Consider the following 17,709-nt stretch of genomic DNA (forward strand, 5'->3'; position numbering starts at 1 on the left):
AGATTTGTGGTAGTTGCTTGAACACTGTGCAGATGATGAGCAGCTCCCATATTTCACTATCAGTGCTGTAGCAGTATATTTACTGAGTGCTTCAGTTCACAAGATGTACAACATGCTCAGTTCTCATGGCTTTACAAACTTCTTTATCTCGCTCCTAGAACAAAAACGTTCCTTCGCTTAATTGGAAGATTTATAAAACATTTAATGAATCAAGTTGACGTGAAGTAAGATTGCCATGTAATTACAAAACTTTGGCATTTTGTTCTTTTGTGTTCTTACGCAAGCTTAAAATTGCTCTGTCATCTACAAAAATTACTTTAATTTGTGCAGCGCTGTTAGAGAAGGCAGAAGTTGGAGTGAGATGTGTTCCCATGTCTTGCAGAAGGAAAACAGGGTAGTTTTAGATCGGGGTGCAGGAACATCTTCCTATAAAACATTTGACTGCTTTGAATGATGAAGAAAATACAATGTATTTGAAATTATTGGATTCTTATTGTCCCTTTAAAATGGCTGTACGTACCTTGAAGCAGGATGTCTGTGGGTACAATTTTGTGACAACTTCTCCTACTTAGTATTGGTATTCCGTGCAGTAACCTACAATATCTTTCCCTGTTCTGTTTTCTTTACCACCCAACGCCATAAATAGCTAACAACTACAATAAAAAAAACACTGACCTGGAAGATTAAATATTGACATTTCCCTCTTTAAAATGGCATAATGAAACAGTGGTATTGAGTTAATATTGAGATTAGAGGGATGTACTTAGCTTTTGCTTATGTTTCACACTCAGATCGATGTTTTCTCAGGATGAACAATATGCTGTTAATTGGCTTCTGCTCGGTTGCCGTGTTATTTCTCATAAAAAGAAAGATGTTTTATAGAGTCCAAACGTTGAGCCTCTGTCCTCTGCCCCAGCTTGTTCTTGGACGTCCTCCTGTATTGTGTTGGTTTTACCTGATGTAAGAGGACAGGATGTATGTATCTTTATAGAAATCTGTTACTGGAGCTTACTTAATAGTTCATGTAAACACTTAAAACCTTGACTCACGAATCCCAGGACTGAACAAGAGAGTGTTCATGCTTGGAGAACAAACAAAAACCAGCCTGTGGTTAGGAGGTGGAAATACATATTCTCTGTGGATTGGGAACGGGCTGGGCACGTGACGGACCCGAGGAAATGGCTAGATAAACAAGTAAACAGCGTGAGGACAGAAAATAATAAACTTGTACATTTTGCCCCAGTCTCTGTCCTTTTTGGCTTACGAGATTTTTAAGTTGTTGTTTCCCATTTTGTGCTCTGGGGTTGACGTGTACCCATGCTGCAGCAGAACAAACACGTCTTCTGACGTAAACAATTTGTTAGAGGTATTAATAGAAGAGTAAATCCAAATCTGGCCTATTTGGTAAATCTTAGGCTGCCTTTAAAGTGCTGCTATTTTGGGACGAGGTTGTGAGCAAACGAAAATAGGAAAACAACTGCCAAACAAGAAGAGCCGTGATGCGTCCTTCCTTCTGTCAGAGTAGGGCTTCAGCTCCCTGCGGTGCCGGTGCTTGGTTCCCAAGGCTGGGCACACCAGGAGCTGCGAGAGGAGCTTGAGGGTGGAAAATCTCAGTAAGAAGTGAGCTTTCTTGGTCTTATGCCCACCAGTGAAGGTATTGACTGGGGCGGGGAGAAAACAAGGAGCAGCCCCCCTATACCACCCTTGTTAAGTTTCATTGGAATAGGATACCCGTAGAGATGAACCAGTAAGTAGCCTGGAAAGGGAAATGCAGCGGTTGTGTTCTCGCTCATCTCTCTGATTTAGGAACGAATTCTTGACATTCTGGGTAGACCCCACCTACATACCGCTGTGTGCCAAGGCATTTGTTTACCAGAGCGTGTTTGTTCCCCCGAGCCCGTATTTGCAATTCTAGCAGAACGTGCTGTAGCCGGGATTCGGGAGGCTGAATTAAGAAACATCCATACAGAATTACTACTTTGAGAGCTTTTTTTATTATCCTTAGCTTAGCTCTAGCATACCTTCCTGCACATACTGCTGGGATCTTGGGCAGACTCAGAGAGCTGGCCTGTTTTATGGGGCTGCATCTATAAGCTGAGTACCAAAGGGTCTGTGTTGAGAATGAAGGGCAGGTCTTACCATGCTGTGAGGTGGGAGTTGTTGGGGCTTTTCGACCTTTTGTTATATGTGTGGGTTTTTTTCTTTTCTTTTTTTTAGGACTTTATACAGTTTATAAATTAGTAAATCAAATCTAGTGTGCTTTGGCAGGGAGGTTGGACCCGATGATCACTTGAGGTCGCTTCCAACCCCTACAGTTCTGTGGTTCTTTTCCTCACGTACCTGGAACCTATGTAAAATCCATATAAAACTTCTATGTAAGCAAGTAGAGGTGGCTCAAAGCAGAACCTACAACATGCGTCTCTACAATAATGGAAAGCTAAGGTAAACTGGGCTATCTGTGGTTGGACACGATGATCTTACGGGTCTTCTCCAACCTAAATGGTTCTATGGTTCTGTCTTGAGCTCAGTATTCACACCATGATCCTCCAGCTGGCTGCTGAGCTACTTTGTAGAGATTTTGTCTGGGTGCTTGCTCTGCACTGCACACCTCAGTGAGCAATGGTAAGTGTAAGGGAAAAGAGATCAGGGCCCAGAGGGCTGTCTGTGCAGGTGGGTGTATTTATATACTGGCGTACATCCATGCACCTGCAGCTAGCGATGCTCCTAGTGAAGAGGTGGCTGTAGCTGGATGGCATGTCCTGGCGGACAGCGAGCAGGGAAAGTGAGCAGGGTGCAAGCAGGGGGCTTCGGATCTGAAGCGAGCCTTGTCAGGCAGCTTACGGCACTTGAAATGCCTCGCGTTGCAAGGAATTTTTAGAAACTGATCTTCAGAGTTGTTTGCTTTGTGACAGAATGCATTGTTCAGCTTGCCTTAGCTGAAAAATGACTGAAGCGGCAGTATTAATATTAATATTACGTTCTGGTTTATGTATGAGGGAAATGAGGAGAATTAAGCGAGGAAAATCGGGATACGTGTATTTTAAGTGCAGATATGGTATTTCATTGCCTGATACTGCTTTTTTATCTTGAAATCCCATCATGCATTTATGCAATTTCTGCCAAAAACTGCTTGCCTATATCAAATTACCCAGAGTTTTGTTAGTTACAATGTAGTGTTGTACAGAAGGAATGAATTTTCCTAAATAACATTGATAAAAATTATACTGAGTATATTACAAAAATATGCTGAGAGTGTAAAAAACTATAACTCTTGTAATAAAGGATAAAAAGGATAAGTTACAGCCTTATTTGTCCTCATATTTTCATTTTATTTTCCATCACTTAAAATCCTGTCTAATGCTTGTGACATTAACTTGATTTGCATGTTTGTGTGTTCTCTAATATTTCTTCGGATAAAATGTGAGGCTGATGATGGTATGGTGTGGATTACAGGTTGGTACCTTGCTCTTGAGGGATGTCTCTGCTGTGTTCGAGGTACATAACTTTCCCAGTTGAATGAATGGTTCAGGTTTCCTCTCCCACCACTCAGCTCATCACGTTGCATTTGCTGTCTCCAGATCTTCATGCATACTTCCCCACAGTGTGCTGGTAGCTGCTAAGTCCATAAACTCCCTTCTCTACTGGGCGTTTGCTCATAGTTGTTGTTGGAAACAGATTCTTTCTCATGAAAGACCATATGCAACATAACCAAATATGAAGTATATGAAGAAAAGCCGCATGCCCTGGCTTAAGAAAGCAGCTCAGAGCATGGTGATCATGGCCTTTCAGGGAATGAAAGCTCCTTGAAGCTCAGTAAGATCCAGGATATGAAAGTGGCCTTTGGGAGGGGAAGAGGAGGCATTCCTACTCCAAGTCTCTTTTACTGTGTGAGGAATGAGGGCAGTCCTTGGACTGAGATGGGACCTGTAAAAAGTGCCATGCATCCAACTTTCTCCAGAGATGCCTCCTTTCTTCTTGCTGGAGGCGGTACTGGGACAGCACGTGAACTGTTTGCATTGATTTTGGAGCTCTGGATACCCAGCAGACAAGTAAGAGTGGCCATTCAGCCCAGACTGTGGATGTTGAGAAGTCCCACGTAGGTCCAGTGAGCATCCAGAGCAAGGCTATTGCTTCTAGGGTGAGCAAAAATACTTGGCATACATGTTCCCCTAGGTTGGGATAAACTCGCCTTTTTAATCATTCAGTCTTACCTGTTTTTCTTTAATTCCATGTGACACTGCTGTTTTTGGCACAATGCCTGCTTGTGTACCAGCATTCATCTCCAGCGTATGCTTCACTTGATTTAATCTGTTTTTCTTTTCTGCAAAGAATTTCTTTGATCTGGTGCTGCTGTCATTCTTTTGGTCCATGTTATGCATGCTCCGTGATGTTTGTGAAATGATGCAGTTTAGCAGTTTTTCTGTAGTTATCCCTTCATTTCCCTGGTTTGTGGTGTGTGTTATGCTAAGCGTGGGCCATGTAGTGTTGTAGATTCTGGTTTGGACCTCCACCAGCCTTTGTGCTCCAGGACACCCTTGAAATGCATGGATCGTCTTGGTGACTGGAGCTCTGGAAAACTGTCAGCTGGCTGTGAATGTCAGTCAGGATCGGGAAGTCTCCTTTACATTCAAGACCTTAAGCTTTGTTGAAATAATACTGAATCTATCTGCAGTGCTTGTTGAGGTGGCATGTGGTAGTCTTGGGTGGGTGGTTGGTTGGTTTGGGAGTAGGGGCTGAAGTACGTGTTCACCACAAATCAGTCTCTGAAGTATTTATTCAGTCCCTCCAAACTTAAAGACTCTCTCTGTATTCTGAAGACATTTTGTGGTTGATCTAGAGCATGAAAAAGAAAGTAGGGGAAAAAAAACAACATTTCTCCTACAGAGCTCATGTAAAACTGAACCATTATTCAGACTCCTTTAATAAGCACAGGCACGCAACTATGAAAATGAGTTAAATGAAAGCCATTAATATGCATACATGCATTAAGTGTTACAAAACCAGCTTTGGTGAAGAACAGTTACCTGGTGACACTGTTGCTTGCATGTGCACTGTGGAGTTTAAGTCTCGTCCGTCTTTTTTTTTTCCTATAGTTTTAACTCTTAAGACTTTCAGCTAAAGCACTTTCCCACTGAGTGTCACTTCTTACTTGATTTTATCCTTGATAGCCCATGTTTTTTGGTAATCTCATGTACCCAGGGAGTCCCTCAGAAGATGTTTTTCTCCAGTAGATACATCGCTGCTGTTGTGTTTTGCAGTGCTGAGTGCCTGATCCCAGCTGGCCCGTTTCCAAGCCTTGTAAAAGTCCAGTTCCTAAGCAGGTGGTGGGTATGGATATGGATTAGTCAGGTGAATCCAAATGGAAGGTGTGAGTATAAGTAAATACCAAGCATAAAATTACAGAAAAGGGGAAGTATATATGCGTCTTCATACATTTTATGGGGTCTTTGTGGCAGTGAGAATCTTGGGTTTTAGGCAATATTTGCCTCGAGCTGCTATGCCTGTGTCATCATGAGGCCCATCTGTTACAGCTCGAGGCTTTCCAAAGGGTTATGTCCTCTGGAAATGTGCTGTGTAGCTGGAGGTAGCTGGAGCTGGGTTCCTGGATAAAAATCGTTTGGCAAATGCGAAGTTAAGTACAATGGCCCTCAGTTGTTTCCTGAGGGAAGTCCAAGTTTAGGGCTTTATAGGCTAAAGGCTAGCAGTAATTACTTAAAAGATCACTTCATCAGGCACTGTCACATTCATGCATTTTGTAGAGCTTTGTGTAGACATGGATTTGGTTTAACTGGAGCTGCTGGTATGCGAGATACCATCACGGAGGAGTGTCTGATTCCAAACATCATCTCAGCGTAGTGTCCAAAACTGATGACTCTATTAATTGTCCTTTCTGGGACAAGAAGGTTGTGTTATCCCTGAGCAGAAGGAGCGGGACAGCAAGCTTTGTGTTAAACGTGACAGGCTACGTATTTTCAAGATACAGCAAGTGAAACAGAAAGCTCTCACGTCAGTGTTTGAAGCTGGCAGTGAGATGATTATTTCAAGGTCTTACTCAATTGACCCACAGTGTTTTAACAGTAATTAAAAATATTGGACTGTACTTACCAAATGAGTGGGGTTGTGCTTGTTGTGTAAATATTTGAACATATATTTAAGTACTGCAGAATGTACATAGGGAACAGTGCTCTCTAACAAAGCTCGTGGCTATGTTTAAGCAAGTCTTTTGCATCCCTGCTTGTCTTTGTCTTATGACAATGCTTTTTATTTATATTGTATTTTGTCTGTTTAGGCCTCTGTTAAGATTATACTTCTGATCTTTGGTCAGTGACGGGGTTTTTCGTACTAATTTAAGCACGTTTTCAATGAAAACAGTTTTTACTTTACACTTAATAGTTCAGAATACTGCTACCTGCTCATACTGGGCTTGGAGAAATCCAGTTGAAATGGGATGAGATGGATCCTTCCTATATCTTTTTTTTTTTTTTTTTTTTTTTCTCTCCCCTTCCTGCCCTGTCACCCACTTACTGGCATTCTTCAACAAAGACTTGAAATAGTTGGGAAGACAGCACAGTTCACGGATTTGTAACATTCCTTAGAAGCCAAGTACTGCGAAGCAGTTGGTGGAAGCGAGATTCATCGTGTATATTACTTGCCAGGGAAACTTAAAGAAACCTGTAAACTAGGGTTTCTTTAAAGTTTAGGAGCTTAACAGTGGTTCGTATGGTGTGATGCAATATATAGATAAACTTGCTGTGGAATTCATTCTGGCAAATTACAGTTTAGGGATACGCACCACATGGCTGCTCTGTAATTACTTAGGCTGAGCACAGCTCTGGAGTAGTGAGAGGAACTACGTAAGATTAAACGCTTGACAGCCTGGTCTTCAGAGAGTTTTCAGCTGTGAGGAAGGACAAATTTATCCCTTTATTCAAAGCTTTAGGGCTTAAACCGTGCGGCCAGGTAGACAGAGGTAAATTATCTCTTGGCCAGGGCTCTCCCTGCTCTCCCACACTGAGGCCCCTCTACTGTAAATCAGTCGAGTGACTCCATTCAGTGGATCTGCTGACAAGTGAATGATTAACTGAAAACTATCAACTGGGTAGGAGATGAACACTGCTAAACGACTTGAAAATAACTCTTGAATACAGATTACCTGATTGAATTATTTGCCAGCGAGTTACTTCAACTGACTGAAGTTCAGAGCCTTCTGTGCTGGGATCAGAACAAGAAGTGCTAGCACATTTTCTTTAAAAACCCTCTGTGAATGTAAGGCCCGATCTGAACAGGCAGAAGGAAGACTTGCTGCCGTGCCGTCTCTGGATCTAGCAGTGCCTGCCCCAAAACACGCAACTCCCAAATTGGCAAAGGGCAGGCTGGGATGGGAGAACTCCTCATTCCCTCCTGGGAGGGCTGCGCTAACATGGCAGACAGGCATCCAGTTGACTTGCAGCGTGTGTGCGTACAGGGTTGCGACACGCTCATCCACACACTGACGTATTTCAAGCAATGCCGGGTGGTTTTGGGAGCGCGCTCGGATGACTGTCAGTGCCTGACGCACGAGCACAGGGCTGGGTATGAGCGATCACAGCGGGGCTCCTCGGAAACCGGCTCTCCTCACTTGCTCTTCGCTAGGCGTACGTGCCAATACCTGTGACTGCATACGCGAGCATCATCGTGCCCCGTCAGGCCCACGGGCGAGCCCTGTGAGGATGAGGACGTGCTTGGGGAACGCGAGGCTCTTCCGTCGCCGCTCCCCAGCAGCTTGCTGGTGGGAGCTGCTGGGGTCTGGGGGCACCCGGGCGCTGCGTGGCATTTTCGGCTCAGTTGCAAAGCGAAGAATCGCTTTGAAATCCAAAGAATTTCTTCTGGGAGGGGGTGAAAACACCATAAGCTTTTACCTCAAACTTGGTGTTATCACTAAGCATTAGGTATTTGCCTCTCCAGCCTTGCCTCAGTGACAAACGCTTAGAGCTTGTGTGTATGTACCTCAGCGGGCACAGGTGCCCCTCTAACTCCTGTGCATTTAGGGCTGGTTATCAAAATAAAGTAGAAACGATACTGCTGTTGAAAGAGGGTGTGCTTTTTTTCCACGGATTCCCTATTTTTACCGACTTCCTTAGTGCTGGCGTGCATCAGGTACAGCTTAGCGGTTACCCGCTGCTAGGCGGAGCCCAGCCGGGGCCACCCCAACCCTCCCAAAAAATGACTTGGGGCGCAGAGGCAGCTCCCTAAAGATCCCGGGACCTCCTCCCTCGGCCTGCAGCGGGCCCGGCCCCCACCTCCCCACCTGGGGGTGGGCTGAGCCTTGGGGGCCCTTCCTCTCCTCTCCTCTCCTTTTCCCTTCCCTTCCCTCCCCTTCCCTGCCCGTGTGGGGCTGCGTGGGCGGGGGGGGGCCGGGCCGGTGCCGCTCCGCTCCTCTCCCGCGGCCATTTGGCGGCTGCTGCTCGCCCGGCGAGGCGGGGGCACCCCGCGGCCCCAGGAGGAGCCCTTCTCGTTTTTCCTTTTTTTTTTTTCTTTTTTCTTTTTCCCCGTTTATTTATTTTTTGGAGGGGGAAGGACGGGCTCGCGTTCGCCCGCGGCATTCCTGAGGCGGGCGTGGGGTGGAGGCGGGCAGGAGGCGAAGCTGCTGCGACCCGGCGGAGGTGAGAGGCTGGGGGAGGCTTTTGGGGTGCCGGGGGGGGATTTGGGGCGGGCAGCGAGCCCCACAAAGGTCCTATAGGACTCAGGTGTGATCGTTTGCAGGTCACTCGGCGGCTCGCTGCTGGTTTTTGAGACTGAAGCCGCTCTGACAGCCTGCCTGCTTCTCCTTCAGTTGTGAACCTTTATGTGGTTTTCCTCCTCTAGCAGCTCCTAAAGACGCAGCCGTGCCGCTTCTAGCTGTGAGGTGATTTTGCAGAGTGGTGTGGTTATTTTTCAGCCCACTTTGTATTTGTATACATGTCTCTTGGTGCTGGTTTAGTTCCAGCACCATGGTGTCGCCTCAATCCCATTACGGCTCTTCAGCTGGCACGGGAGAAATCCCTCAATATGACTTGCTGCTGTCCTTCTGTAGCTAAGTTTGTTGTTGGTTTTATTATAAAACTCCCTTCAAACATATATTTATTATATTTACAGACACATACAGAACTAAATCTGGATTTCTAAAGGCTGCTGTTGTTCCATTTTTGGTTCTTCTCGTATTAAATAGGCTTCCTCATAACCACTCCACTGCTTTTTCTTTTTTTCAGCCTAAGTATCTAAATATAGCTCTGATTAAAATTTCTTTTTAAGCATTCACCTCCACATCAGTGTCTATAATGACAGCAATTCGAGCTAATTATATATTTAAAAATAAAAAAAAAAAAAGGAAGGTGTGTGTGTGGAGGAGTATTTTCCTGAAGATACTTTAGATTTCAGGAAAAAATGTTCCAAACTTTTGGAAAGCCTTTTGGAAAGTTCCCTGTGAGCGTTGTCAGGGTTGTCTCCGTGCATGGCATTTCTAATAACTCACAGCTAGAAAACTGGCCTCTTTATTGTGTAGAAGGTATTTCGAGGTGCTGTTTTTGGTCAGAAATGCATCGCTTTTAACTTAACTTGTATGGGCCAGTGAGAACTGCTACTTGTTTTACTACCGTGGCAATTTGAAGTTCAAGTATCACCTGTGGTTATAGCATGATGATGATGAATTGTGTGAAAACTCTTTTCCAGCCTTAATTTCCCCCTTTGATTGTAAATTACAGCCTCACCACATCTGACGTTAAGCATGTGTAACAGCTTGGTGCAATAAGCACATGCTCTCTGAATCCCTGCATTTATTGAATTAAAGGCTTTCTTACTCCCCGTGCAGCTCCGAGATGTGACAGGTCCATGTGTATGTCTACCTGTAAGAAAAAGTGAACTGTCCTTGCAAAAGGGGTGTAAAATACTAGAAGTAGTTGCCCTGGTGTAACGTGAGGAGTCCAGCGGTGGTGAGCTGGGCGTGTAATTTGGATATTGCTAAAAGCTCTTTCTCTTACTTGCCTTTTATTGTTCTGATGTTTGCATCATTGCCTTCTCACTGTCCAGCAGCTCTGTGGTTCTAGGCAGCCGTCAGTTCTGCAGAGCGCAGACCTCAAAAGCGTGTTTTCTGGGCTGTGAACTGTAGCTTGGGTTGATGTACTTCATCATTTTTAAATCCTGATGTATTCCGCTCTGCAGAGCCTTTGCCAATGACAGGACAGAAAATCCAGGAACTTTCCCCGTGCTCGATGCACTAACAACAACATTGATCTTAAAGGAGAATCCGGATCTATTTGTGTAGCGAGACGGGGAGAACAGTTGGTGACTTTTGTTCAAGGTCATGTAAAAAAAAAAAAATAAATAAATAACCAGGCAGTACATCTGGAATTGAAATTTGGGTTTCTCTATCTTAATCTTCTGCGAGAGGGGCAGAACGAGGCTGGGATTATTTGCATTGTGTTTACTGAAGCCTGACTGCCCTCTGATGTAGAAGTGAATATGCTGCAAGCGGCTGGCATCTGGTCTGTGCGTGACCTCTGGGACGGAGCTCGTGCTGGTGCTGCAGCTCCTGCTCTGTGCTTGCTGTCCCTGGGCATTTACCTTCAGCTGGACCCGGTGTGTAGGAAGGCAGAAGCATGCCAGGGATGCACAGGTAGCATGTGTAAGGCAAACTTGATTTTTACTTGATCTGCTGTTTAAGTAAGCCATGCCACCAGAGGCACAGCGACCTTTCCAGATACATTAGACCAAGGCTAAAAATGGAGTTATTAGACAACCTGTGCTGAGGATTAAAAGACAGGCATCTTTTATTGGCAGTAGTTGTTCTCAAGAACCGTTTTATGACTCGGGGATTGCTTACCACAGCAAACAGCCTGTATTCTGTCATGTAATAATAATAAACAGCAATGCAAATGGTTCCAGCCCGAGCCCTGAACCTCGTTACATGCCAGTTACAGGAACTTACCGCGGCTTATTTGGGAGGTGGGGCAGGGAGAAGGGGTGTTTGTTGTGCAGCAGGATCGTGGGAAGTAAGAGAGACCAAAAAAAAAGTTACTTCTTTCTTTCCCTGGGTTCAGCTTTCACTTTACCTGTTGTTTTTGTTTTTTGTTTTTTTTCTACACGTAGAAAGCAGCAGTTGAATTGGACTTTGCCCACGTTGCTGCGGAGTGGTGGTTTGCTTTCCGTAGTGGTGCCACTAAAGATTTCCAAAAAAGCAAGGTAGCGTGTGGGTGTGTGAACAGGGAGCAGCCTTCCCGTCCTTGATATCAATGGCTGAATTCTTCTCAGATTATATTTAAGAGGATGTTGGGACAGGGACTGGCCGGAGTGTTTTGGTTTTTGTTCTCCTTTTTCTCCAGCTCTATTTCTAGAGGGCTGCGCTGGTGTCTAAGTGTTCCCACATTAAAATGGTATCTATGTGGTGTATGAAAAGCCTGTTTTTTTTTCAGAGCCTAGTTACTCGACAGCTTCTGGCCACCCACCTCTCTCCAGATCAGTGATCTGCGCTTCGCTTTTGACTCTTCTTGCTGAAGCCTGTGTGACTTCTGCAGCCCTGCCTGCTACTTCTGCATTGGGCTCTGGCTAGCTCGCCTCCTGCTTGCTGCGTGGCAGCTGCTGGTCTGGTAACCAGCGAGTGCAACGCTCCCTTCTGGCACACAGCAGTAGGGAACAAGTTGACCTCGTAGGCTTTCCCCAAAAATGTCATGCCCAGTGATATGTTGAGTCATCGTCAGGGTATTTGTGGAGAAGGCTGAGGAAAGCATTGAGAAGTGTCCCAAAGCCGGTACCTCTCTAAAATAAGAGGGCGTAAAGTGATGTTTATAGCAAATCACAGGCCTGCCTCCCATTTCTTGCTCTGGCTTCTGTATCCATAAGTGCCTTCTGTGGCTGGAATTGTGTTCAGGTGGGATTTCCAGCAGCTGTCTTTACTTGTGACTCAGTCCCAGAGGAAGCTTTTCCAGGTGGGTTAGGAGTGCGTAGGGGAAATGCCTGCTCTGCTCTGGGAGGTGAGGATGGATCCCGGTGAGTCTTCAGATATGCCTGCTGGGTGACTGGCTTTTGGGCTGTTCTCTCCGCTTCCCTTGTGTTACTCAAAGAGGTGAGTGTGGCAGCTGATTTGTTCTGGCCTTAGTCAGAGGCATTTAGGGCAATTTGGCTGCTGCTGTGAAGGCAGCAGGTGGGTACGGAGCTTCCAAACCTGGTCTGGGCAGAGACTGACTCACACAGAACAGGGGGCTGTGCTTACACAGTGGTAGCATCTTCAGGCTGTTACTGTTTAAAAAATAATAATAAAAGGGGCTAACACAGAACAAAGAATCTGATTATACTTCAGAGATGTTTTCTAATTTTTCTAAGTGTCTGTAGGAAGGAGGTTGCCAGATACCCCAGGTAGTGTTTGCCTGTTGCCTGTACCTATGAGGAGACTGCACGAAATACTCGATGGCGAGGCATTCGGCTCGTCCGTGAGCACAGGAGGGCTGTGTGTGTTCTCGTAGCACCGGCTCTGTTCCTGCTCTGCTCCCACTTCACCAGAGGCAGGGCTCAGCCTGAGATTCGGCGTTGTGGCTTCCTGCAGGAAACAGGGAAAATGCTGCCTGCTTTTTGACAGCCGCAGGGGAGGGACTGGACAGTGGAGCTGTTTGACAGGCTTAACTTTGCCGGGAGGATGCGTGTCTGACTCCTCTTCTTCCCAAATATATTTGACTGTGCCTTCCCCTGTCCCAGACCTCGCACTGCAGTGGCTTGAAGGCTTTAGCTGGTCACAGCTGTTTCTAGCACCACTGGTCTCAGTGGTAATGTCTTGAGTTATCTACGTGCTCTTTCACTAGTACCCGAGTAGATTTAAGGGATATTTATTTTACAATCTGTTCTTCAAAAGCTCCTCTTCCTTTCTGCTTGTTACCAAGCAGGGGCCAGGGTTTGCTTGCTCTTAGTTACAAGAGAAGCCGTAACCAGAGGCAGAGACTTCACAACTGACAGCGTCTGAAAAATTCACTCATATCTGAGTGAGTTTAAGACACCACAGACACCACAGTTTACGCTTTTGAAGCTGCATACGAAAATATCTCACCCCTTTGTGTCTCATCACTACTCGGTGTAGTTACCGCAGCAGCGGTGGCTTTACCTGCTGCCGACACTACAGCTGTGTTCCTAAACAGCCCCGTGGCAAAGATCGAGGCAAATCCATCCCTAGGTGTGCAGGTACAAGCCCTTGAGAGCCAGTATGCTCGTGGCAAACAAATTGCAAGACAGCTGTGTGCCTCGGGAGCGCAGTGGCCAAGCTGCTGGTGCTGCATTTCTTCCCAGGTCGGCGGCGTGTTGGTGACCCGGGCACAGCTCAGAGGAGAGGCCTCAGGGAAGGAAAATAATCGAGCCAGCGAGCTTCCAGGTGGCTCGAGGAAAGAAACACGAGCGTCGCAGTTTCAGCGTTTCGGATGATTGATTCCTTTTATTTTCCCCTCCAGTAAGATGAACAAACTTTGCCTGAATTAATCTGGGTGACACTTCCTCCTTTTGTTTTCCCCAGAACTTTCAGCTTCAGATCTGGAATAAAACTCGTTCTGTAACTGATACATTTTGCACCACAGCTGTTAATCCGTACTGCTCTCATGGTGTTTAAGGCTACGGCACCCAGGATCAAAAGTGAAAGGAAGGAGAGAGGTGTGAGAACGGCTGCAAGCGTGTCAGCAACCTCGGTAATGAATGGCAATTTACAAGAGGAGAAGGATAATGAGTGATGTTAGTCAGGAAACATCCCATTCTTGGTAAAGCTTTACTGATTGTTTTGGTTTTTTATGTGATGAGCAGGAAGATGGGGCTTGTTTTCAGTTCCTGACACTGGATCTGAAGGGGCTGAAGGATGACCTAACCCTCCAGCAAAGTGGAAGCTGAGGGAAACACTGAAAGCAGCGCACGCTGGCTATTTTCGTGGGCCTCTTAAGGTGGAGAAGGGCACAGCGAGCCTTTTAGATCTTAATTTTAGTGTGTGGGAACGGGTGAAGAACAGCCTTAAGGAAATGCCAGTGTAAAAAGGGCCTCGTTGTAATAAGGCTTTTTTTTTTTTTTTTTTTTTTTTTTTTTTTTTTTTTTAAATGGTGGCTTGCCAAGGGAATAGAGGAACCGATTCGAAACTCTAGGTCTGTGTAACTGGCTTGGATTAAGTGTGAGGTAGTCAAACTAAAAGGGGAAGAAAAAAGATGCTCACCCCTGTGATTGCCTAACCAGCAAAGTTGGGAACCACCAAATTCAGAGCAGTACAGATGGAGCAGAGCCATCCCCTGGATCTGGTGCAGTCTGCCTGCTCTGTCACTCAGCCGTGATTACAGTAGCCTCAAACACTCCTCCTTGTTTAAAGTCACCACGTAGCTTTTTAAAAGTTAAGTATTTTTTTAATGACCGCAGGAGGAATAATAATAACGTGGAAGTTTGCATCGGGGAGATGATCTGGCTGTTGGGAACAAGAGAAAGAGGCGACTGGCTGAGATTAGCTGGGTATCAGGAACATCTTTTCCCTGGATTCCAGGGGCTTTTGCCTGCTTGCCAAGGTAAATATGGGTGTCTCTCTAACGGCAGAATTACATCAGATTAGCTTGTGCTTTTTGGAAATCCATGATATGAAATATGCGGTCCGGTTTAATACTTCCCTGGTTTAAGAAAACAGGGAGTTACATGCTGAACGGGGCCCTCCTTTTTCCTCTGGGTGTTTTGGAGAGAACAGCGGTCTCCTCTTTCTACAAAACCAAAACACCAACAAGCGAATGTCTCATGTTTGTAGCTCGGTCAGACTCACGATGTTGTACAAACTGAGCTGCATTCACTAAAACTCTTCAGCTGGCTGTGCAGGCCTGAACAGGGGGCTGAAGGCATTTAACATGAGTGCCTGGTAGTGAAGTTCCTGTTACTTGCAGCACTTGCGACAGGAGTGGACAACCTTCCTCTGGTGCTAAACAGAAAGTGCCCTAAGTAGGGGGGTGGACGCACAGACAGACACAAGGTGCCTGTGTCCCTCTCTGAAATTCCCATGAAAGAAGAATTTCTTCTGTCGTCTTTGATCTCTGATGTGATAATTAAACACACTCGGCATGTTCTGGCAAATCTGAAGTGCCCTCTGGTTCAGACTTGTGCAGTTGGAAATATTTGTTTTGAAGTGAACCCTTCCAAACGTGCGTGTTACTGGCTTTTCTCAGCTGATACCTGATTTTTATTTTTATTTTTTTAATTTTAAGTATTTATCCATAGTCTACCTTTATTCTTTTGAAGTAGGGGACTCAGTCTATTTCCAGCACAGTGCTTTTGGGGTGTCCTCAGAGAACGTGAGTGATTTCAGTGAACTGCCAAGGACCACAGGCAGGAAAGTTTACGAAATTGTAACCTTTTACTATGTGTATGTACAGATATAAGTGTATTTCCTGCGAGGAAAAGTTTGAGTCACGCGGGTTTTAGCACAATCAGTTAAGTATTCCTGCCCTCAGTTTTCCTTTTTCTGTTCCCCCCAGGATTACACGATGGAATTGAAATTTTCTCAAGAAGAGCGGCGTGTCTTGGACCAGCACCGCTGAAGTTTCCTTCTGAGTGCAGCACCCAGAGCACGGTCCTGTAACAAGCTGGTCACGAGAACACGTGCAATGGATCACAAAGAAAGCTGCCCAAGTGTTAGCATTCCCAGCTCCGATGAACACAGAGAGAAGAAGAAAAGATTTACTGTAAGTATAGATGAGTGTCAGCACTGTAGGGAAATGCCCAGGTTATTAACACGTAGATGTGCTCCTTTTTGGGGTTTGGCAGTGAGTGTGTTGTTATTTTCAACAGGCTTACAGAAATCCGTTCACTTGCTCTTGTGAGCGCTGGCCATAGTCCAGTCTGAGAGGTTGTGAATGTTTTACAGTGTTTAACTCTGCTTTCTGCAAAAAGAATTTGGCTTCGCACATTTCTGATACTCCACTTCCCACTCCCAAATAGCAGCATTTTCAATAGAAAATACAGAAGTGTTCAAATGTGGGTTTAATGTTTTGGTACCAAATCAAATTAAGATTTGGCATCCTACATGATTATTTTTAAGAAAAACACTTTTCTAAAGGAATAAAATGTTTTTCGGAACAGCCTTTTTTCCCCCATATAGGTATCCTATTATGCTTTTTTTTGTAAAAGAAAAAAAAAAAAGACATAAAGCATCACATTTCTGAAAGACCTTTCAGTCTTCCTTCCTGTTTTCCTGATCCTAATGCCTGTGAGTTTTTTCCTATCCTGTTCCCATTTCCACCCCTGTCATTCCCCTCCCTTTCTTCCTTTTTTGGTCTCCCAGTTTGACTTTCTTTCTGGAAGTGGTCATTCCATTCGGTGGGGAAACTCTTTGCAGACTGAAAAATAAAGGAGTGCAGGGTGGATTTTAGTTTTGTAATTATGTTAGTGTATAAAGACAGCTTCATAGTACTTCCTTTAAAAAGCTCCGACTGCTTCATTGCTCTTGTGAAACTTCCTCTAAGCCTGCTCTCTCTCTCTGTCTGTCTCTGAATTAGTCACTCTTCAGAAGTGGAATGTAAACACACTTAGACTGAATTGCTGCCTGAAGAATACAACAAAACAAAGATCTACTTAGTTATTTATCCATGTCTATTCTCTTCCCCTCCTTTCAGAGAAGAGGGATATTTGATTCTTCACATTTATCGAGATGTAATTGGAGGCAGGGGTGTGCTTAGTAAAAGGAACAAGCAAAAGAGAAGTTTGCTGCGTGTGTGGGAAACTCAAATGAGCAAGAAAAACTTTGTAAAAGTCAAAGCTTCAGCAAAACAGGCTTGTTTTATTGCCGCAGTGCTGGCAGTCCTGCTGTTAAAATGTGTCAGTGTGGTACATTTGTGGCACATTACTGGTACTTAGATCTCCAGGTCATTTTAAGGGGTGTGACAACCTTAAGCTACATAAAGGCAATTTCTCTGGGCATGCCCTGCAGCAAGCTCTACCAGCAGCGGTAGGAAACTTCAAAAATCGGGTGTAGAGAGGGGGTGGGGGGTAAAAGAGGAATCCACCCTGGCTTGTGCAGTGTGGAGGTATGCCTCCTCTTGGCGTTTTCTGCTTCCTGCATCAAGCAGCGTGACGAGAGCCACTTCTCACAACCAAGCTTCTGACTATTATCACGTGTATTTTAGGATTTGATGAGAGCAGCGAGGGTCGCGCTGAGCTCTGTGGTAGGAGCTGTGAATTCCAAAAGGTCTCTGAGTGCTTTTGCTGTGTCTCCTCTTTTGTAGCTGTGCTGTAATGACTGGAGCCTGTCAGTACTGCTTTTGGACAGCAGTGAGAGAGAAGGGCGGGGTGAACACTTTGTTCTTAACAAATTTGTGGTAGGTCATAGCTGTCTCTTTCTGATGGCAGTGTTAGTTCAAGCTCTTTAAACAGCAATAATAGCCTGAGGCAAAAGAAAACGTTAAAATGAAGACTTCAGTTGACCACTTTGTATAAGCTTTACCTTAATATCACTTACAGAACCATATCACTGATGTGTCTTTCATGGAACTGTTCTGGAATCTCACTGGTTTCAATAGAAATTACAAATTCTAGCTCAAACCTTACTGTGGTTCACTTGATGTTGGCACAGAAACAAGATAAGTACATGCAACTCAGTGTCTACTAGCTCGTCTTTTTTTTCTCACACTTGCCATGCTGAAGCGTTTTTAAAAACACCACGTGTCTGTGTGCTTGTGACTCTGATAAGTAAGTCAAGCTTTTCAGTTTTGCTTT

The 17,709-nt window shown here is 45.0% G+C and overlaps 1 protein-coding gene across 2 annotated transcripts in view; it reads left to right on the plus strand.

The window, feature by feature from the left end:
* The window catches only part of LOC311222384 (serine/threonine-protein kinase Sgk3), a 53,676-nt gene that overhangs the window by 11,023 nt on the left and 24,944 nt on the right, over positions 1-17,709 (plus strand). The window contains exons 1-2 of one of the 2 annotated variants that reach the window (XM_084306646.1): positions 8,563-8,642; positions 15,474-15,680. In XM_084306646.1, coding sequence (XP_084162772.1) covers positions 15,603-15,680 — 78 coding nt within the window. In that variant the 5' untranslated portion in view covers positions 8,563-8,642; positions 15,474-15,602. Of the gene's footprint in view, positions 1-8,562; positions 8,643-15,473; positions 15,681-17,709 lie in introns of those variants that run through there. The other variant, XM_084306647.1, reaches the window with a different exon arrangement.

This window comes from Netta rufina (genome assembly GCF_964035555.1).
Source record: "Netta rufina genome assembly, chromosome: 2".
NCBI lineage: Eukaryota > Metazoa > Chordata > Aves > Anseriformes > Anatidae > Netta > Netta rufina.